General features: G+C 35.8%; 1 protein-coding gene across 9 annotated transcripts; it reads right to left on the reverse strand.

The window, feature by feature from the left end:
- Positions 1 to 1,398: 1,398 nt before the first annotated feature.
- On the reverse strand, positions 1,399 to 19,519 carry LOC138715057 (protein FAM136A). 9 transcript variants are annotated; one of them, XM_069847523.1, is made up of 5 exons: positions 19,065 to 19,446; positions 18,813 to 18,896; positions 15,945 to 16,003; positions 1,686 to 1,758; positions 1,399 to 1,607 (listed from the first exon to the last, which is right to left on the reverse strand). In XM_069847523.1, the coding sequence occupies exons 1-5, from the start codon at positions 19,131 to 19,133 to the stop codon at positions 1,479 to 1,481; spliced, it is 414 nt and encodes a 137-aa protein (XP_069703624.1). In that variant the 5' UTR covers positions 19,134 to 19,446; the 3' UTR covers positions 1,399 to 1,478. The 9 variants fall into 9 exon arrangements, with proteins under 9 accessions (XP_069703624.1, XP_069703622.1, XP_069703625.1 ...); XM_069847521.1 differs by lacking the exons at positions 15,945 to 16,003; positions 18,813 to 18,896; positions 19,065 to 19,446 and adding exons at positions 1,861 to 2,001; positions 2,140 to 2,252; positions 2,381 to 2,471 and having other exon boundaries at positions 1,686 to 1,763; XM_069847524.1 differs by lacking the exons at positions 18,813 to 18,896; positions 19,065 to 19,446 and adding an exon at positions 1,861 to 2,001 and having other exon boundaries at positions 1,686 to 1,763; positions 15,945 to 16,010.
- Between the last annotated feature and the right edge of the window lie 4,009 nt (positions 19,520 to 23,528).

Here is a 23,528-nt window from a genome sequence, read left to right on the forward strand (position 1 = left end):
GTACTAATTCATTTTGGTCAGTTTAAACAGTACGAGAACATACAAAGCATACCTAAAAAATTTTGTTCGAAAAGTTTTAAAGTCTGTTCTTTCAGGCAGAACAATTTGTCATAAAAATGAGTTTCTGGTGCATTTCCAAAAACTTATGTTAAATGCAATGTGACTTGTTTCTTTGAAGGTTCTGAGTAATGAAAATATCCCCATTGTGGAATACTACTCTGTAGTTGGATTATTCACATAGAGGGGCTGCCTCCTCACGATCCCAAACTCCATATTTTGTCAAGTTTTGTCTTCCCCTAGCCCAGGCATTCTCAACCTGGTGCTCGTGAGCACTATGATGCTCTTTTAATGACATTTGGTGTTCTCATCATGCCAGTAAAAATGTGTTCACAAGCACAAACGCTCCTGAGATCCTTTTATCAATTCAGACTTTGTTGTACAGCTGGAACAAATAGTGTTCCTATTCATCCATTATACTATTTTAGCGACTTTAACAGGCCTTCCCATATTTCATGGTGTATAACCCCTTTCAATTCAGTGTGGACTTAATCTAAAAAAAATCAAGATTTAAGAGAATATGTGAGTAACTTCAGTTGATAGGTCTCTAGTCCTCCTCAGCGCTGAAATATTTCTTTCAAAAGGAGAAATTCATAGCATTTGAGGGCAAAAGATACAAAAAGAGTACAAACGCTGCGAAGTCTCTCTTTCAAATATCTGGCTATGTTAGGGACAACAACTTATACCAAAAACTTTCTCACTTAAGAAATACCTAAAAAATAAATCACGATCACGATTAACTGATTCACATCTGCAGGACTGTTTTCCCTTGGACATCACTAAAATTCTGAATGACATTCAAATTCAAAAATATTATTACCGTGGTGAATGATTTAAATTTTATTTATTGATTTATTTCATTTATCTATTCATATAGTCCTATTAAACCTATTCGAGTCCATTAACCGTTAGGTTAACTTGCCTACCCGTGAAAAGAGCAGGCCCAGGTTCAAATCCTGGCTGGGACAAGTTACCTGGGTGAGGTTTTTTCCAGGGTTTTCCCTCAACACATTAAGAGCAAATGTTGGGTAACTTTCGGCGTTGGACCCTATCACATGTGAGCAGTGCTCACATTCTTCAAAAGGTTGAGAACCCCTGCTCTAGCCTTCGGGGACTCAACTCCTTAACTGCATGGCAGAAGCTATGCTGTACTATCAGTTAGGCTAGCTGAACCCGGTTTTTAAAGGGCTGTATCTCATCTATCACAATAATTACGATATAGGTACTGCATATTACCACGTTCTGGATTAATGTTAATGTAGCCATGAGTTAGAGATGCCCCACTTTGAAGCAAGGAATACGGGAATTTCGTAAATAAAATAAATAAGATTATACCATGTATAATGAACAATTTCATGTATTTATAACAAAATACGTACTTAGTACAAATTTAATATGGTCACTATCGGATGAGGGTGCTTTCATTGTTTCTGGTATTTCCCTTGCGACAGCACTTCGGACATCTTTTTCATAATGGTTGGTATCAGTCCCAAATGGCTGTCCACACACTTGGCCGCGCATCTCTCGAATGCCAGTGTGTGCTGACTCATCTGCAACAAGAAATGAACTGACTCCTGAACACTCACAGATTAAGGGAGAACTGCAGCAGAGATTAGTATGTTACTCACTTCTGCATCAGTGGAGTTCGGACCGATCTTATCTCGGATCTCGTCGTTGCACTGCATTACACACCTCTGCAACCTATTCTGAGGAAGAATATACATTACTAAACGACAAAAGTTAGGTTTGAGTATGCAACGATTCAACCACGTTACTATACAACAGATCTACTTCTACACATACTTGTAAATGTTCAAACTCCCCTTGAACATATTTCTGTGCATTGTTAAGCTCTACCGAGCAGTTTTCTACGCAGTGGTGTACACGTTCGACTGACAGATCATTATTATCGCAACATTTGGCCGCACAGCGATGCATAGCACCCTGAAACATAAATAACTTACCATGAAGCTACGTATATTGAATTTAGCAAAGTTACATTCAAACTTCGAAATATTTAGGCTATTCTAAATGATTCGTAACATAATCATTCTGAATATAATAATATAAAATATGAATAACCTGCATTCTTCGTAGGTGTTTCATATCAATTTCATTCACCATTTTATTCATAGCTTGTTCTACACGTGATCTCTGTTCCTCAACCATTTTGCAGGCTATACAGCTGATCCACACTGAAAGATATTTTACTGAGTCACTGACAACTAAACCGAAGTGCTCATTACTATTTTAAATTGTGTACTCCAAAACCTGCACTCTAAAATAAGTATTCGTTTCCTTCTCAACACAGTACTACACTTACACACGAAATTCAATGCATAGCGGTCTCACACGGGCATACACCATACTCCAGGCCCTTCAAGGCTCAAGCCTGTGATCACATATCAGCAATGTTGCCAATTCGATTCTTAAAAACCCGCTAGGATCACAGCTAACATAAAAAACGCTAGATCTAGCGGGAAAACTGCTTCAGATGTTAGAGCATAGCGGGACAAAAACTGCAATTGAGCCGATGTTTTATTGGGCTTCCTGCCATAATTTATATTTGAAAATCAAAGCTGTGAATTATATTCATTTTATTTAATTTATTGGTTAAACGAGCGTTGAGCGACTTCCGTCGATTTTGGAATGGACATCGACGCGGTTAGGTTAGGTTAGTTTAGTTTAGGCTTTTATTATCCCGTCAAGATGAAGGTGAAAGCGATTGAGTGTGATTTTTTGTTTTCTATGTTGGCAGTTCAAGTGTGTCGGTGTCCATTCCAAAATCGGCGTGGCTCGTTTCACCAATTTGTTCACAAATGCTTAAACTGTAATAAAGACGCAAGTTAGCTTAAATAGGCTATTTTCTAAACAGAAAAATAAGTGATTCCCATTGATATTATTTTATTAAAATATGTGTATTTTATAAAGATAAATCTGAAAGCAAGTTGCTTGACTTATTCTTCTCTCTATAATAACATACTGCAAATTTAACTGTACTTCTATTATTATGTAATGTTACATAAAGTGGAATAGCTACATATTATACAGTAGGCCTAATCATATTCTAATATATTTCGGTTAAACGAGCGCTGAGGTAGTTCCCTTACCACTTCGCTTCCACACCTTCACCTGTCTTCTCTTATTACCAACATAACTTTGGTGGCATTACGAAAGTTTCACGCTAGTGTACACTCAGGCTATGCCTTGAATACCTTAATGTGACAGGTTAGGTTAGTTTATTCTTTTATTATGCCTTGCATATACGAACCTTTGTAGGATTTTCAAAGCTGGTGATTTTTGTTTAGTGATGTCAGCGTAATGACGAACATGGAAACGAATTTTGTGTCTATTTCATTATTATTTGTTGTGCTTCACTGCATTCCTGTGGTTATTGAATTAATACAAGTTTTTTTGGGGGGCCATGAAAACGACTCCCACTACAGCTATGGAAGCACTCTTAAAATTGACTCCATTAGACGCAATAGTAATGGAGGAAGCGAAAATAGCTCTCTACAGACTGCAACATTCTAAGCATCTGATATTCTCAGATGTAGAGTCAGGTTTGCTGGGATTCAAGAGAGTTATGGCAGATGACATACTGTGTATGGAAGCAGAGCATATTAATCCTGTTCGACATTGTACAAAGAATTTCAGAATCATCATTGATTTTGAACTTTGGAAAAAGAAAACTCCAAAATTTCCTGAGAAGTCTTGATGTGGTACACAGACAGATCAAAGACAGACTCAGGAACTGGATCAGGAGTCTATGGCATCAGACCAACGGTCAACTTAAGCTTTCCCTTGGGTAAACATGCCACTATTTTTCAGAGATATACACCATTATTCAATGCATTCATGAAAATATAAGAAGAGCTTATACAGAGAAGCAGATTCTTATATACTCAGACAACCAGGCTGTCCTTATGACTTTAAATAGCCATACTGTTACTTCAAGACTGGTTCTTAATTGCCTCTATATACTTTCGATCCTGGCAGAACAGAATGAGGTTGAATTCATCTGGGTACCAGGGCACTGAGGTATTGAGGGAAATTAAAAAAAACTGATGAACTTGTGAGACAAGGTGCAATTACAAAATATACTGAACCAGAGCCGGCTCTCAGTATACCTAGGTGCTCTGTCAGAGAGGCAATTAAGAAGTGGTCCAAGGTTCATCACTATAAAACTTGGATCAAGACACCAGATATCAATCATGGGAAATAATTTATTATTAGACCATGCAACAAAAGAGCTGAAATATTACTTAAATGTAATAGAATTCAGCTGAGAGCAATTACAGCTTTTCTCACAGGTCATGTTCCCGTGAAAAAGTATCATAATATAATGGATATGCTTCAAGGTAACCTAGACTGTAGATTCTGCGGGAAGGAGACTGAAACAGTCCAACACATCACTTGCCCTGTGATGCAATGGCTAGCAGAAGATACTTTATCTTTGGGAAAGAATCTCTATAACCAAAATATTTTGAACTGAGTTCTGTATCTGGAGTGTACACGTTAATTAAGGAAACAAGGCTGATGAATCGGTATTAAATTATAAACATAGGTAGTACAATAAGCCTAAGGCTGCGGTGCATCCGGAGTAATGACGGGCCTAATGTAGAAAAAAAGTACTGGTACAAGTTTTACATTCTTCTTTGCGTGGTAATGGAATGCAAATGTTGTGATTTCTAATGAAGGAAAAGAACGTAGGCACATAAAACACATGATATGATGTAATCTGGTCAGCTTCAATGCCCGAGATTCATTTATATTCTACAAAAACATTTAAAGTAATGGTCAACCATCTGCTAATTAAGTGTGGTTGATATTATTTTACAGAAGAAGGAATAAAGTTCCAGGATTTTCCTCGACAATCCATGACATTTTCTGATTTTCCCGTAATTTACGAAATTCCCTGACATTTCCTGGTATTCCCGGTTTTTCAGTTGAGTGGATACCCTGAATATACATTAGGTACTAGTATTGTGAAATACATTTTCAACATTGTAATTAACCATAAATAAAAATAAATGCTTTTCTTACACATTTCAGTATTAAATTATTTATGTCCTCTGGGACGCATCTGAACACAAGAAAATTACATGTAGCTTTTGAAGAAAAGTAATTGGGAAAATTTTCATTACTGCATTATGCTAAAACCCAAAGAGAAGGAAATTCCTGAAGAATCACTCGAAATACAGAATGAAACTCAGTCACTGTCAGTGGTGATAATTTAAATATTACATGTATTCACACAAAATACTGTAAGCATGAAAAAGATGAGATATATGAACTAAGTCGCGTGAAAAACATTATAATCATCCTTACATAATACATTACATTATGACGCAAGTTAAAGTGAAGCATATTGTTGCCATCACTATAGAGATGGCAGCTAAGCGTATGGTCACTGAGAAAGTGTGGAAGGAGCAGGTGCGTCTAAGTCAAAGATCAGGTGCTGAAGCAATGTTTGCTTTGTTTCTGACATAAAAAGTTCTTTCTTCAGGTACGGAAGGAGAAGCAAGCAGCCAAGAAATGGGAGCCGCGGTTCGGGTACCTGCTTAAAGAGCTGCAGGAGGTTCGTGAGCAGGTAAAGGCGGTGGTACCATCTGAAGAAGTCGTAGAGAAACGTATAACAGTCACTTTGCCGGAGAACCGCGTTCCCCTCCCCCTGCAAACCTCACAGATGATTGGTTGGCGCTCCACGCAACAACAGTTCAACTTCGAAGTCTTGTTTGGTTCCGACTACCGAAGGCGTGTGCCGCGCATGGACTTCATGTGCCTCTGCTGTGCAGGCACGCCCTGTGTGTGCAAGTGAACAATGTAATGCAACACATTGTAATGTGATAATATTTGTCTATTCACCCGTCTATCCATCACTGACTCCTTTTTCTTTATGACAACTTAAAATGGTCTGCAGCACTTAAACCTATTGTTTTCGATCCATTATAAGTGTCATCCACCATAGGAATTGAACAACCAAATCAGCTTCTAGTATGGGGTTTCATAAGAAAACTGGTTTAATTATCTAAATTTCCGGAGACAAAAACCAGGTTCCAAGGTATTTACAGGGTCCAGAAACGAGCCTGATGGTTTTAAAATGATAATAAAATTATAAATTTCATATTTAATTTAATTTTTATTTATTTCTCTTTGTCTTCTTTTACTTCCGCCTTACATGTCAATGCAGTGTAACTCTGGACCAACACTAGACAACCTCACAATACAAGCTTCTCTGATAGTCTGGTCAGCACAATGTATGGCTATTGCAGAGATGTAACAGGACAAGTCCAAGACAAGGGACACTCAGTCCTGTAAAATGGGGATAAAAATCCTCCCATGCTGGGAATCATAACATGGATAGCTTGATTAGAAAGCGCACATGCTATTGACAGACCTATAGTTCCGGACTTTTATATTTTAAAGAAGAAAATATGATTTCATTACAATTTTCATAGAATATTAATTTGCTCTTAAAATTCATCAGTCAAATGCTTGCCATAGTTTCGTATACATTCCTGTTGTCTATTCCTCGAAGTTCTCCACGCTCGCCTAACCATGCTTTATGATATTGCTGTGATTTCGTGCAGAAAGAAGCCTTTGAATCCGTAGGAGTAATCGCACTGTAACCTGACAGAAAGACATTTCTTGCATGGACTCCAAGAACGTTCGATATGACAGGAGTGCCATTTGATTCTTGGTAGGCGAATTTCAGATCATTAATTTCTGATTCTATAAAGTTTCGAAAAATGTTACTGTTACCACGCATCCATTTTCTTTGAAGAGACATGGACCCAGCATGTCAAACAGCCACAAAAGAGTTCGTTTGTGTAGCTGTTGTGAATTTTCTTCCAAATAGTATTGGAGGTTCTGTTTATTGAAGCAGTCATCATTCGTTCTGACATAATCACATGAATTATATCGTCAGTTAGATTTCTATGACGGACTAATACAATACTTGATGGTTTGTCTAGTCACTTTAATTTAATAACTATAACACCATAATTTTATAAGAATGAAAATGCAAATCCGTGTACAAAATTCTTAGCATGATGTGATCAGAAATGCTTAAAGGAATGGCATGCTTGGCAACAAACAACATGGACTTCTCAGGAACATCTACCACATGGACTTGATAAGTGTCTGGACAATACATGTGGCACCCTGCGGTTTTGTTTTTCAATTCAATACAATGTTTTACAACATAGTATTCTGACTGGGAACTCTTCCATGAAGACTTACATTGACAAAGTGTCTGTTGAGTTTTGATTATCACCAGAGACCGGAAGTTTAGGCATTATGAATCATTAAAATAGACAGGCAAAAAGGCATCATAAATAGCTAAAATAGGCAGGCAAAAAGGCATTATAAATAGCTAAAATACGCAATAAAAGGCAATTACAAACACCTTGCACTGGACACACAATCCTGCACTTTCCACAAAGGGATTTCGGCAGCAAGAAAATCTTTACATAAGTTGAATGCAAATTGAGATTTTCGACTCGGTGTTGCAATTACTGTTGGAAGCAAAGAAATCTTCCCAGTAGTCTTGGAGAGTGCATTTTTGTGTTTGGTTGTACTGATATGTTGCAATATGAAATATTTAGCTAGCTACAACAACGTCGCAATGAAAACTGAAAGAAATATAACCGTTAAAAATAATGTTAGACACGCACTTATTGTTCCCTTGTCAAATAAACACAAGTGATAATTAAAATGCTTACTGTTATACAGCACCATTCATTGTTGCAAAGAGAATATGAACTGACTGAAAGACAGTAATATACATTCCGTGAAGTCACTTTCATTGTAGCGGTTACAGAAATAAATTTAGACATAGTACCTGTAGCCAATTTTAATAATATATCAATAAATAATAGATAAATAATCAAATAAAGGCAAAAAAAAAAAAAGAATTTATTTTTGTAAATTAGGAATTTATATTAAAGAAGGCAGAAAAGGGCAACATGAAACTGTGACGTTTCAATCACAAAGGTATAATTCGTACACATTTACTTTCAAAATGAAGATAGATTTAACACATTTAAAAAGGTATTTTGCCAAAGTTCTGGTCTCTGATTATCACCATTAAAAATAATTATCCATGACAAACACATGCTATTGTCTGGATCACTGCTCCACAATTAATAAAGTGACATAGTGTTTTCCCGGTTACTAGCACCCAAATTACAGACATTCTAAATCTGTAAGGTTTATTACCAAACTCTGTACAGCTTACTCCACCCAATTAGGACATTGGAACAGAGCATGTAAAAAAATTTCCTTTTCATTCCCAAGGATCAACAAAAATGACTAGGGTTCCATACAATTTTATGTTTTTTCCAGGAGCTATATTATTCGTATACCATATGCTGACAAAAATTATCTATACAAACCATACAACTTTTACGTCCATTAAACAAGGTCTTGTGTTGCACAGGCCTATAACTGCATTTTCGCATTTCTTATATTTCCAGTATGTTTTTTATTTTTATTTTAGTTGGTTATTTAACGACGCTGTATCAACTACTAGGTTATTTAGCGTCGATGAGATTGGTGATAGCAAGATGATATTTGGCGAGATGAGGCCGAGGATTTGCCATAGATTACCTTGCATTCACATTACGGTTGGGGAAAACCTCGGAAAAAACCCAACCAGGTAATCAGCCCAAGCGGGGATCGAACCCGCGCCCAAACGCAACTTCAGACTGGCAGGCAAGCGTCTTAACTGACTGAGCCACGATAGTGGCTCCCAGTATGTTAATGTTTATATCTGAGAGAAGAACAGTGACTAAGGGTGTTTGAGAACAAGGTGCTTAGGAAAATATTTGGCGCTAAGGGGCATGAAATTAGAGAATAATGGAGAAAGTTACACAACGCAGAACTGCATGCAATGTATTCATCACCTAACATAATTAGAAACATTAAATCCAGACGCTTGAGATGGGCAGGGCATGTAGTACGTATGGGCAAATCAGAAATCCATATAGAGTGTTAGTTGAAAGGCCGGAGGGAAAAAGACCTTTGGGGAGGCCGAGATGTAGATGGGAGGATAACAATGGATTTGAGAGAGTTGGGATATGATGGTAGGGATTGAATTAATCTTGTTTAGGATAAAGACCGATGGCTGGCTTTTCTGAGAGCGGCAACGAACCTCCTAGTTTTCTAAAAGCCATTTGTAAGTAATGTTCATATCACATGGTAAGAGGTACTTTTTACTTTCTTATATGTAAATTACGAAGAGAAAAATTCTAATGCTGCAATAAAATTTTTATAATTTTGCAGTGATACGGTAGGTACATGTTTTCAACACCTGTGATAGTGAATACGTGATTTTGGAATGTTGCTTATCTGTTTTCTGTCTGTCTACATACAGCGATTTCTCCTAAAAGTGTTTTTCAAAAAATGAATTTAATTCATATATTATTATTTATGTATTTCTATCTTTTTAGTTTTTATTATATTGATAAAATGTTATGGGAGATAAGCTCTATTAGTATATTTTTATAATTTTTTGTTCAATTAGGAAATGATGCACGTCACATGAATAACTTTTAAAACAACAACAAAAAAATCAAAGAATCATTTAATGGCATTCCGCTTCCAAAATTATCTCACGATTTTCTTCCTGATTTGTTTATTATGTAGAACAAACTGACAAAAGACCGAGACTGCCCCTGGACTCAGCTCTTAGGGAATTTTCCTAAAGAAGAAAAGTTCCCTGGATGTCTAGAGTCTGAAAATTTGTATGAATGTGTGATTGCAAGTATGCCGTGTTATTAATTAACCAATCTTCAAAATATAAAATAAAATATATTGAGCACTATTCCTCAACAGAAACCTAAACACAAGCTTCAATGTCACATTGTTGACATGTAATGCTATCAGTTAGCACAATCAGAAAGCACTAATAAATGCTACAGAGTTAACATTGAAATAAAAATAAAAGAAATAAAAGCTGGAGTTAGTACCATAATAAAATGGTTTGATAAAAGAAATTAATTGTCATACATAAAATTAATTTTGTTAAAATCCGTTCTTCCCGAGTTGATTACAAGTCAGACAGTATGGACAGCGGAGAAGAAAGCTTTATTGATCTAGTATCCTGAATGTAAAACAAGGTCTAATGTACTGAATGCTAACATACATAGTACTTTTAAATAGTGATGTTCATAAACAGAGAAATAACATTAGAAGTGATTATAATGTATGTATAGATATTTTATGTAAATTTTTGTAAAATTCATAAATACATCTACTTAAAACATAGAAAGAAAGAAAGTTAGCTTCCCTTATGAAAAGGTTGCCAGATTTGACAAAGCGTATTACATATAATTTGGAAACAGACCTAAAAGGTAAAATGATATGCATTTGAAACGATGAGGGAATCGAATATACAAAATGTCAGAAAAATTTACACCTAAGTAGCGTTTGTGCTCATTTACAGTTAAGAAAGGGGGAAGAAAAAATATCATCAGATAGGTTAGAATGATATGAATGCCATACACCGCGAGAAAAATAATAGTACGGATTTACGTATTGGCATTGATATCTAAACCAATCAACAGCCATCGGTTAAGATAACTTGAAATTTCCATTATCATATATATATATATATATATATATATATATATATATATAAATAAGTCAAACATTTTAGTTTTGGATTATAAATATCTACTTTATGTAAATTTGTACAAAATTAATGGCATATAATTATATACTTAAACTGTAAAATTCACATATGAGATCAATGAGTTTCTTTTTACGTTAGACATAAAACACATTTTGTATGCTGTGCATAAAACGAAAATTAATTTCTTATTTGATTGCTTAGTCAGTTCTGTCTTTTAAATAAGAATTCACCACTATATATATGTATAAGTACAGTTATACAGTAGTGGTGGGGTGCGATTTTCAGACCTGTGATTTTGTCACTGGTTCCAACTGTGACTATAGTTCCAAAATCACAGCTCCAAGAAATCGCCATCTCAGACCAATACGTGATTCATAAGTATGGCGATTAATGTACGTATATGACAGCTCCAGAGTCCAGACAACTGCAAGTCATAAGATTATCTTGAAGGGACAATATATCTGGGATCTAATTAACTATCGTCTCACTTTAGAGGTTATGAGGGCAATTCTTCGATACTGGAGCTATATGCGCTCGATATATTCTTCCACAAATGACTCACCTTCGTAAAAATTCTTGGGAAACATCGCAGATAACACAGGTCAAAGTGTGGTTTGTTTTTAGTATACCAGCCGCACTAATCATTATTGTTTATACAAGATATGCCAGCCGTATTTCAATTCAATTTGCAGAAGGGCAGTGAACACAAACTGTCGGCTTGACATAGGAAACATTGAAATGTGTTGATTAAATATATTGCTAATTTATATAGGCCTAGTCCACATTGCTAAAGACCACTAATTTAGAAGAATTTAACACTCATTACTGATTTATAGAAAATCTAAAAATAATCTAATGTTATGAAATATGTGAAAGAGGAGACTGAACACATCATTCGTCACCAGTTACAAATAATGGTTTGGGTCTCAAAACGAATATTTTTTTTCGGTACATTACGGACTATACTATGCCTTTTGATTGTAATGTTCGGTTTCATTCCAGTTTTGTTCCGATATACATTCCACTTACAAAGAATATTTCTTTATATTCCTTAATTTTGTAAAATAACCAAAAATTAAAGACCTGAATAAACCAGACAAGCTGGGACTTGCAGCAACAAGCAACTTCTACATTACAACTGATGATATTATCGTTGGAAAGTGGTATATATTGCCTGCCACCATCTTTAATGAATGACCTGTGCCAGAGCATTACAACATTCCCAATCGCCAAGAATCATCCGAACACAAAAATCACACTGTGACAAAATCACTATTATCTATCACAGCGATTTTTCCACCTCTACTATACAGCAACGCATGAGCGGGTGAATGGTATTGTTATCTCTGACCTGGTACTGTAATTCAAATTGGTATGTTCTGCTTGAATCATTTCAAGAAAAACCAGTATTTTTATACAATTTGTGACTGTACAGTTCAAAATGAGATATTTACATTTTATGTGGGCAGTGACATGGCACGAGGGCACTACCCCTAAAGCTACCCCTGATGATTCTTACAATAACTTATCAAACTGAACAATATTCTAAAATACCCACAAAGTGGGTAGGATTCTAGTGAATGGACCCCTAAAATTTAATTAAAAGTTGTTGGTTTTTCACTTTTTTTATTGCAAAACTGAAGGGTTATATCTACCTAACAATGATCTAAAGGACCATACGAATTTTCCAATATGGTACTATTCCATATCATAATCTGTGCTTCTATGGAAGTTTCATGAACCAAAATCATTAAACTGCTAAATAGTAAATGATTTGCAGATATGTTTTTGAAACATTCATTTTAACAAGGTGTGTGCATTGAAAATTTATTTTACGTTCGTTAAACAAACTTTAAAGAACGCTGGTAAACACAGATCATGAAAAACATGTAAAAAATTGACAGAAAATTGAATAAAATTTCAATGATTGCGTGGAATGTCTATACCCGAATTGAAGTAATAAATAGCAATTTCTACTTTCTTCAACACTGTAGTGTATTTTATTTTATATTTTTGTATATACTATACATGGGCCATATAACTAATATTTCCAGGACTACTGTGAGGCACATTAAATAGAGAATGGAACGAGATGGACTGTATGGGAAAGTTCATCTGAAGGTGCATCTATACTGTTCAACTTTTCTCTCAACTTTACACATTCTAGCAGTGCATGTAAGAGTGAACAAAACACATTCAATTAACATGCCTTTTTCTACTAAAAATGAGAGTGCATGCAGCAATTGGAAGCTATCCATCGTCAGTGGGTATCTTGTGCGTTATTTCGTTCAACAGGAGCACATAGCGAGCAGCTGATTGTTCTAGGTGGAAAGATGTGAATAAATTGGAAATTGTTTTATATGGTGATGGTGGACCTTTTAAGCTGAAAATGGCAGGAAGTACGATTAACTTTATTGAAGATTATCGCAAATATAAGTGCTTATGGAGTGTTCAACCACAATTTTGAAACTCAAGTAGGCCTAAGTACTGGGTTGATAAGTTATTTAATGCTTATTAATTTATATATATATATATATATATATATATATTATATAGTGAACATGACATTCAACACAAAATCTGAATGCATCTTAATTGAACGTAAGTTTTCAACTTACTTCAATATTATCCCCAGAATGAATGGAAAATTGAACCATATAGATGTAGCTATACACGTCTGTTTCCATGGTACCGTGAGTGACGTCAGAGTAAACCTTTAATGTCAAGACTTTCAAGTTTTCTCATTTGTGCCTCGAACACAAAAATAAATAGGTTTTTACGATTCAAAGCAATCAGCTTATTGACAGAACTAAAATCCCTGCTATGTTGAAGAAAATACAAACCTCTTAACTGTTATAATCACCAAATAAATTGTTTAGAAAAACATGAGAAAAAATCTCATATAGTGACCAATGTTGTCTGATTAACCAAACAACTATTACATGATGAAGATGATATTGTAGAAAACCTCGAAGTACATGAACAGATAATTGAGCAAGATGGCGACCAAGGAAAACCACGAGACACGAAGTTCATCTTACACTTGTTTCCATGGTATGAGTGACGGCAGAATGAACCCTTCATTTCAAAATATAACAATATTTCTTTCAAATCAAGATTTCAGGTATAACTCCCTGTAAAGTTGATTTGAATAATTTCGAGGGAAAAAGAGTTCCGGGGCCGGGCATCGAACCCGGGACCTTTGGTTTAACGTACCAACGCTCTACCAACTGAGCTACCCAGGAACTCTACCCGACACCGATCCAATTTTTCCCTCTATATCCACAGACCTCAAAGTGGGCTGACAACCATCAAGCAACCAACTTCGAGTGCACACTAACTCCGTGTGACTTAAATTGTGGTTTTCTGTTAACGAACAGTGACGTGTATTATGCAAATTAAGATTTCAGGTATAACTCCCTGTAAAGTTGATTTGCCGGGTAGAGTTCCCGGGTAGCTCAGTTGGTAGAGCATTGGTACGTTAAACCAAAGGTCCCGGGTTCGATGCCCGGCCCCGGAACAATTTTTCCCTCGAAATTATTCAAATCAACTTTCAGTGAGTTATACCTGAAATCTTGATTTGCATAATACACGTCACTGTTCGTTAACAGAAAGCCACAATTTAAGTCACACGGAGTTAGTGTGCACTCGAAGTTGGTTGCTTGAAAGTTGTCAGCCCACTTTGAGGTCTGTGGATATAGAGGGAAAAATTGGATCGGTTGTCGGGTAGAGTTCCCGGGTAGCTCAGTTGGTAGAGCGTTGGTACGTTAAACCAAAAGTCCCGGGTTCGCTGCCCAGCCCTGGAACAATTTTTTCCTCGAAATTATTCAATATTTCTTTCCTTGTAGGTCGAATATAGACGTTTCACGTCAAAACTAATATCAAAATGTTACATCAGCAGAGTTACATAAGAGAGAAGAGAATGTATTTTACTTCCTGCCCCCTAGTTGATGAAATATTATAGGGTCTACATTTCCTGTTGCAATACTGAGTATGGAATTTTCTTATCGACATTTGTAAACAACTTACACCCACAATGTCTTGTCTCTATTGTGAATACGTTCATGGGTCTTGAGGTGTGGGCGCTGTGTGAAGGATTTTCCACAAGTTTCACACATGAATGGTTTTTCCCCAGTATGAATACGCGTGTGTTTGACGAGAGACTGACGACGCGTGAACGTTGAGAAACATAGTTTGCACTTATGGGGTTTCTCGCCGGTGTGTACACGTCTGTGCTCGCTGATGTACGAAGTCCGAAAAGCTTTTCCGCACACTTTACACTCGCATGGCTTCTCTCCAGAGTGAGTGTGTCTGTGCTTGAGAAGAGACTGGCGTTGTGCGAATGCGGCTGAACAAGCATCACACTTATAGGGCTTCTCCCCAGTGTGAATACGCTTGTGCTCGCCGAGATAAGCGTTTGTTTTGAATGCTTTGCCGCAAGTGTTGCATAAATAGGGCTTATCATGTTGCGTTCTGCACTCACACACTGTCTTACTGCAAGTGTCACAAGTCCGAGAGAACTTTGCACTGCCCCTGTAAGAATTATATGTATATTAAAAAAGTTATTTTACAAACTCTCTCTGGAATTATGCTAGTTTGACAAAGGTAGACATATCCACAAGACGTTATTCATTGTCCATATAATGTGATAAATGAGGAACAGTCGTTAAATAAAATACTGGCATTACTATGAAGCGACACATCTTTAACTTGAACAGTTCTTTACCTGCGATTTTCTCACTTAAACAAAAGGCGGAAAAATTTTGAGAAAAAAAATCGTGCTGGAAATAATTTTTCATTATTTTCCTGCTTTGCACATGCCTGTTTTAGATAGTAACATATGTTAAATTGCCACATAAATTTTTACAGTTTGACTGTTAAATGTCTAAGATTTTCATAAATAAGTTGTGGCAGGTGCAAAATCTTTTTGGGCCCTTGGGTGCAGCACTACCTAAATACGGGGCTGTTCATACCATATATTTACAACAGGTGACTCATCTCATTTTCTTTCCTTCTAAAATAAGTTAAGTTCGAATTTTATTGGCGTTGTCTAGGCTTGAACCTACGCATATCAATTCTAATGATGGTCATGGTATTTGCACAATATTTGATTAGAATAAATTAAATCATTCTACCTTTTCATGTTCCTGCGATCTATTATGTCATTAACACTCTCCAGGGAATATCAGAGCATTTCGGATTTCAGGAGACTGAACCTTATTCTTACAGTTTTTGTAATACTACTCACCCTACTCCCTCCTCCTCTTGTTGCTCCTGCTTCACTGTGCTCAAGTCCCATGGCTGCAACTGCAACATTACATCAGACATTATCATAAGCTGGGTCCTGAATTTTCGGGGACAGTCCCTGAAATGAGGCACATGTTCCTGATTTTATTTCGGGATTTGTTCCCAATTTGTTAAATACATCAGTTATTTTTAAATTGGATAATTTTCAATAAAAGCTACACCAAAGGATACATTCTTTTATATAATGCACATAATGGCGTGAAATAGTTTTTGGGCTAGTACGCCACTGATTGAATCTGTACATGTCATATTGATACATTTCGAAATGTGTTGGATACAATATTTCTATGTCTCTGTGGCATAATCGGTAAACATTGTAGATGGTTTCTGTCAGAGGATGAGATCGAAAGTTCAAACTCCAGCAAGTACCTTTTTTTTTTTTTTTTTTTAACTTATGACAGCATTTTCAACCTTTTTCAACACATGGCACACTAAAGTTGTAATTTAAAATCTCGCAGCACACTCTTATAATCTAAAATAGTAGTTTCTAATCAGCAGGAAACATAAAAACAAGTAAAAAGCTGTAGTTTCTTTGGTCCATATGACACTTGTGGCAGAAAAGGTTACAGTTCGGAATTTTCTCAGGGTTCTCCCGTTTCCCCATATTAGATGTCAACATTTTTCCATTTCTTCGTCATTCCATAGCATTTCCCGAATGTTGGCTGGTGACACACAGAGAACCTTAGTGAGGTTAGCCGGTGTGGGTTGAGGCGTGCCTCAGCGCAATAGATCTAATAAGGTCTCAGTGATGGGTTTGTAGTGCTTCCCTTCTTTAAATTCAATTTAATTCAACTCAATGTTGGTACGATATTCCAATTTTACTGAGAGGCAGTCATTCTCTTCTCTGCTATAGCACACCTACACTGTGTTTATTGAATGTTGACTAGTGGCTCAACTTCCTTTTTATTTTATTTTTCCAATTTTTGCTACGGCAACCTTTATTATTTTTATTTTCTCGCAGCACACCTGCGGATCATTTGTGGCACACTACTGTATCATGGGACACTGATTGAAAATGGCTGACTTAAGGTACCGTATGTAACTTTAAACTAGTGTTATAACATTAAAAAGCCAGCTCTAGCTATTTTTCAATGTATATAATAATAATAATAATAATAATAATAATAATAATAATAATAATAATAATAATAATAATAATAATGTTTAGAAGAGTGAAAAACAGATGTAGTTTGAGAAATGCATATCAATTACTCTGGACAAGTCACAGCATGTTTATCAATTAACTTGAAGTGTAGGCCTACATTAATTGTGCGTACCAGTATTATGTTTCATAGAACATATCTTATCAAGATGAATAAATGAGAAAAGAAAAAAAAAATTCTTTTTCGTCTTCCTTAGAGGAGGAAGTATACAATATTTAGGAATTACAGTACAGTACATATGTATACTGTAATAAATAAAAAACCATTCTTTCACTACTTACTGTCAGTTGGAAAACAAGTTACGTGAACTGTTCAAAGTAACGACCTCTGCCTTAAGTACAGTACTTTTTTGCAAGAAATCAAGTACAGTACTTTTTCTGAAGTTTATTAATTATTCTGGCTTAACCATTAGAAACTACATAAAACGAATTTCATGCAAAATGCATGAAAATAATAAGAGCACATAATGTTTACAACACAATGTCAAAGAATTTCTAACAAATACCTAAACGAGCTCCGTAGGAGTCCAATATGACTGACTCGATCCCAAGTGAACTGTAATAAACCAATGACTAGTATTATACAGTATGTACTCTTTCCGAAAGCATAATAGGCCTAAATAAGTATTAGAATACCGGTACATATTTCGTTGGTTCAGGAAAGAAAGAATTCAGAAATCTCAATAATAAAATAAGAGGTAGGCCTACTGGGAATTTACAAAAAACTACCACGGTCAGACTCGAATATACTACCCTTTAGCCCGAGGTCTGACATGTTATCCATTACACTAGAGCCTCCATTCTAAAAACGAACACGAATGAGGATGAAACAAGCAGTGTAGTGGCGTGATGTCTCATTATTTGCCGGCAATTTCACATATTCTGTGAAGGCTAAATTTTGAAAATGCGGTTGATTAGTTCTTAACAGTTGAGCTTCATACAATCCCTAATAAGGTCCGAAACCATCACGTATCATTCCATACCTCCATTTAATTTTAATACTGGATTATGAGTGTCAAATGTAAACAACTTTAACAACTGATAACTCTAACGTTTTTCGTCGGAGATCCTGGGTTTCTTATAATTATCAAACTGTTTGTCTGCAACCCCTCTATAACCAGATAAATTTCTTCAGTTGAATTCTGAAACACTCTGTATATAAGCTTAGGTACTATTTAAAAAAATTGTACTGTACCTATATTATATGTATTTAACATTTTAACGAGAATTACAGATGAGGAGAAGAGATCTGGCATGTGAGCTGTGCGAGAGGGGAAAGAATGAGCTACCAGTATTGTCTCATGATGGTTGATATTATACGAATCTACCGACGAAAGTTCATCTCAGACTAAAACCTATCTCCTCCCATCATACCCACTGGCGATATAGCCATGACACATGATGAAATCACAGGACAACTCTTGCCTCCTCTCCTATACTTTATTATCATCTGCGCTTTTAGATGGTTGTCCAAGAAAAATATGATTATCATCACGTATTTTCTTATATTACTTTGGACAATGCAACGTTTTAATCTGTTATTTATTACGAAATATAAACCGATACAAATGTTTTTAAACGGATCATCCTCGATTAATATAGGCTACTGTACGTGTCAGTCTGTTATTTTATTTCACCTGCTCTCACCTCGTCATCCTGTTTGAATTCGCTTTGTTTCACTTTCACAGGCATTGCAGCCTCTGGTTCGGATATGTTTGAATCCTCGTTCAACTGAAACAAGAGTTTAACACTATTAAGTACTCTCTGAAGTGTTAATTTTTAGGAATTAATCAGAATCTATCAGATTACTGATATTGATATTAGAATAACCGAAGTACTCAGGATTCGCCCTCTATATTGCTTATATTCAACCCTAACCTCACACAGGAGTAGTCTCACCTGAGGCTCACATTTTACCATGACAAAGGATGTCACGACATCAACCTCCATTTTCTCTTCTATATCCATATTACGGTTTCAATTCGATGTACATTCACATGATATAGATGTGTCGCTAGCGAAATTGTTTTGGCTTTAAATCTGTAACCATATCACTCCCACTCCCCCAATGTCATTTACTCGTTATGTTAAGTATTCTGACATTGGGAGATGATCGTATGTCTCTTGATAGGAACGTAATATTATGTTAGCAAGAAGCATTGTCATTCGATATATTCAGAAACAAACAAATAAAAGACAAAAGGAAATAAATAAACTGAAAAACAACACTGCATAAATACAGTGCTTATGTTATCCATTATGACAAAGTATCAAACTCTACAGTTTATCAGCTGTACAGTTGAACATGTACGAATTTCATCTTACATGCTGTGCAGGGCGCTCTATCCTAGATCATATATAGTATTAGCACAGTCTAATAGATACAGTCACGCAACTCATACGTATAAAATATGCCAACATTTGACAGCTGGCGCGACAGTAGCCCTCTAGCGGCAGGCAAGTTAAAAGTGTGCACACGACTTATGATAACACATTAGAAAACGGGTTTTGCGTAGTTTATTTTATATTTTTATGCTATACAATAAGTGTATATGGTTCTTATTAATTCTACTTCAGAATCCTGGGAGAATTTCACACGCAGCTAATCTACAAGTTTCAGAAGCTGGGAATAAACGTAATTCTTTCTGCTCCTTACAACTGAATCATGGCTCTGATCACGTATCATGGTTTCAAATAATATAATTGTTCGTGCGTGGTCGGTTAATTCATTCATTCCTAAATATATTTATGAATCATTGGAACTTTGTATTTCCTGTGAGAAGAGTAAAAATTAGTAGCTTCAGAATTGTAGGGCATATCTCGTAGGGTACATCGCGTGGTGAACTCCTCTCCCTATTTCCTGAGAAATTAGCGATTTTGCATACCGCAAATTGGGGTAAACTCGGCCGCTGAGGTAAACTTGAAAATAAAGAAAAGGGGAGGATTTAAACATTAATATGAAGTTCATTATTTTTCCATTTCTTAAGAACATGTATTTCCTTTATTATTTTGAGCCACAAATAGTGCTGATGTTATGGTTTAAATTTTTATGGCAAGTTTACCGCATTTTACATTACATTTCCAGTTTTCACACATAATGCCTAAGTTTAACTTATCCTACCTATATAATACGTAATTTACATGCACTTACTGTTAATATGACGTAGGTGAGAACAAATAAATGAACACACAATTTTGTTAAAAAAAATTGTAACTTCAATTAACTCTGAAAATGTAGGCCTAATTTTATTTTCAGAGCAGAAGTGATGTAAGTCAGAAATGGGTAATGAGGGGTTAAAGTAAATATTCTGTAAAATACAGCACAATGCGGCAGTTAATATTGAATGTATTTAAACTATTAATAGTCGGTGAATAGAACGAAGGATATATTAATTGCTGCTTTGCGCTGTATTTTACAGAATTCTTACTTTAAACCTCATTACCTGCTTTTGACTTACACCACTTCTGCACTGAACGGCTCAAATAATCACTGGGAATGTAAAATCAACACCAATAACAGTCATGCAAATTATTACAGTAAAGATTACTTTGTATATTAAATTAAAAAAGGCTCTTTTATTTCTTGAGAACTTAATACGTCTGCCACATGAATCTACACCAACACATCAGAAATTTATCGACACAGTCTGGATTTATTCAAGAAGTGAATATTTTGCAAAAGGATTACTATACTCCATGTATTCTTGCAAAATTAACACCATGATACCCACTTGAATGCTATATAACATTCAACTTTTTAAAAATATAAAGAAAAAAAAACACGAATACAAAAATTATGGAATTACTTGCATTAAAAACTGTAGATATAATATCCAAAATCGGAATGGTTACACATTTACACATATGATCTCTGCAAAAAAATAATATACTGTAACAGGTATTTACTTTGTTTTTATTTAAACTCTCCTTCCTGACATACAAATAGGTAACTGATAACTAGTAAATGTTTTATAGAACACAATACGTAGGCTATCTACAACGTGGATTATTGGTTATGACTGAGTTATGATTTTCTCTTGGTCTTTAGGGAATCTGAAGAACGACAAATTCGGAGATTTAAACTTGTTGTTACTGCAATTTTCTTCATTGCACACATTGCCTTTATTCCGACGCATGATTAAAACGTTATTATAACATCTCGCATCCCTTTAAAGCACGTGCTGGCTGTATCAACCCTATGACCAGTGCCTTGCCTGCCGCTTGGGCGCTAGTGTCGCGAATGTTGGCAAAAAAAAGTGTTGAAGTTGCGCGACTGTATGTATAAGACTGTGGTATTAGTATATATGATCTAGGCTGCCGTCTGCATTACAATCTAGACGCGGTGATGCTGTGTAAACGCGGTGATGCTGTGTAAAGCAAAATCAGTGTTGCCAACCCCTATGCAACGAATTATAGAGATTTAACACAGAAATAGTAATTTAATAAAATTAACGCATAGCAGAAACAATTCTTGCGTAAGTTAAAGAATAACATTAAGTCGTACTGATCTCGCTGTCACTCGTAATTTATGTATATATGATTCCATTTTTTTCCGTGCCACACTGAGCTCATTAAGTTCAGTCATCCGAATTAGCAAGGGGCCTATTTCATAAAACCTGATATTGTAAAACTGTCATTCTGACAAATAAATGACGGCTCTACAGATTGTCAAATTTCTGTTTCATTAAATATTTCACTTGTCAGGAAAAATCGTGACAATTTTTCAAGATTTTTCTGACAAATTTCATTTTATGAAACAGAAAAGTGTCATCAAAAATAAATTATATCAATATTATGAGAACATTTTGGGCGAAGAACAAAATGGATTTAGGAAAGGCAGATCAGGCTGTCATGGCTACTTCATAATGAAACATTTGATTGAGAAAAATCGAGAATTCAATATAGAAACACACATTGCAGTTGTGAACTTAAAATAAAACTTTTGATCATGTAAATCAGAATATATCTCACGCACGCACGCTCTCTCTCTCTCCCCTCCTCCCTCATATTTCAGTCTCAATTAAAATCGCAGATAAATTATCAGCCTGAAAGATGGTTTATTCTGGTGTCTAACAAGGAGGCCCACTGTCCCCCCTTCTATTTAACATACAGTATAAATGAATGCCATGATACGTGAATTTAGGAAAACAAGGCATGGTCACATATCAAACCACAATAATTTAAATTTGGACACATTGTTATTTGCAGATGGTTTAGCTTTGCTAGCCTGTTCAGAGGACGATTTACAAAGGTCCATATACAATTTGAAACTCATAGCAGATAAATACTCTATGGAAATTTCTACCGACAAAACTAAAATTACGGCTTTTTGTGGCAAAGAGCCCGTTCCTAGCAAGATTTATAATTAGTGGAAGCATTTTAGAAAGCATTAAAGAATTTAAATATCTTGGCTATATATTATTATCTTTCTTAGCATATTTAGACATTCATTACAAAATTTTACAGTATAATAAATCAATGGGTATCATAAATAGAATCATGAAACAATCTCGTTCAGCGACATACCTGCACTCGTCTGTATAAAACCTTAGCACGACTAGTCCTGCGCTATGGAAGTGAAGTATGACTTTTAAGAAAAAGTGACCCGAGTGAATCACTGCTAGTGAAATGAGATCCATCCGCTGAACACTAAGTGGGACCATAAAAGAAATGAAGACATCTTAAAGGAACTTGAAATGAACTCTATACTAGCAGAAATGTCACTATCAAGATAACTGGCATCAGCATGTGAGGTGCATGTCTAGGATTAGAATCCCTCGTGCAATCCTGCATTACCAACCTAGAGGCAGATCAACTGGACGTCCAATGAAGAAATTGGCTGAAAACTTTTGTGGACCATAACAGTCCTTCTGGGACTATAATCTGTATGGCTTATGATGATGAAATTCTGCATAGCTACTTTACTGTGTTTTGTTTCACAACCAAGGAGTGATTTTACAATCATGTAAATTTTACTTGAATCCCGAGTTAGCTCTGTTGTAGCGTGTCTGCCTTCAGACTAGCCAATCTGGGTTCGATTCTCGGCGAAGTCAGAAATTTTCATGTAAAATTTCTACCTCAAGACTAGGAGAGATGACGAAGTACAACTTCAGATCACTAGATTGTGCACCTATATGCCTGGGTTAAATCCCAAATCTCTCTGCAGTATATATGAAGAGAAGGCATATGTCACTGTTGATAGTGATTCATCAGTTCAGAAGTTCAGAGAGTGCAGTCGGGTTTTTTGTATGCTCCGTGGTGCGAGTTACTACAGTCTTAACAATGGGTAGAAACAAGGGTGCAAACTGTGAAGGAGGGAGTGGGAAGGATCAGGACTGTCAGATTATTTCCACACTCAAACTT

This window comes from Periplaneta americana, chromosome 15 (assembly GCF_040183065.1).
Source record: "Periplaneta americana isolate PAMFEO1 chromosome 15, P.americana_PAMFEO1_priV1, whole genome shotgun sequence".
NCBI classification, from domain to species: Eukaryota; Metazoa; Arthropoda; class Insecta; order Blattodea; family Blattidae; genus Periplaneta; species Periplaneta americana.

What these genes read in the sequence shown, in the direction of transcription:
- LOC138715057 (XM_069847517.1), bottom strand. Translation starts at nt 19,133, where the DNA reads ATGGATATAGAAGAGAAAATGGAGGTTGATGTCGTGACATCCTTTGTC. An exon ending in TGGTAAAATGTGAGCCTCAG is followed by an intron (nt 18,897 to 19,064) that starts GTGAGACTACTC and finishes CTCTTGTTTCAG; the next exon opens with TTGAACGAGGATTCAAACAT. An exon ending in AATTCAAACAGGATGACGAG is followed by an intron (nt 16,004 to 18,812) that starts GTGAGAGCAGGT and finishes GTAATGTTGCAG; the next exon opens with TTGCAGCCATGGGACTTGAG.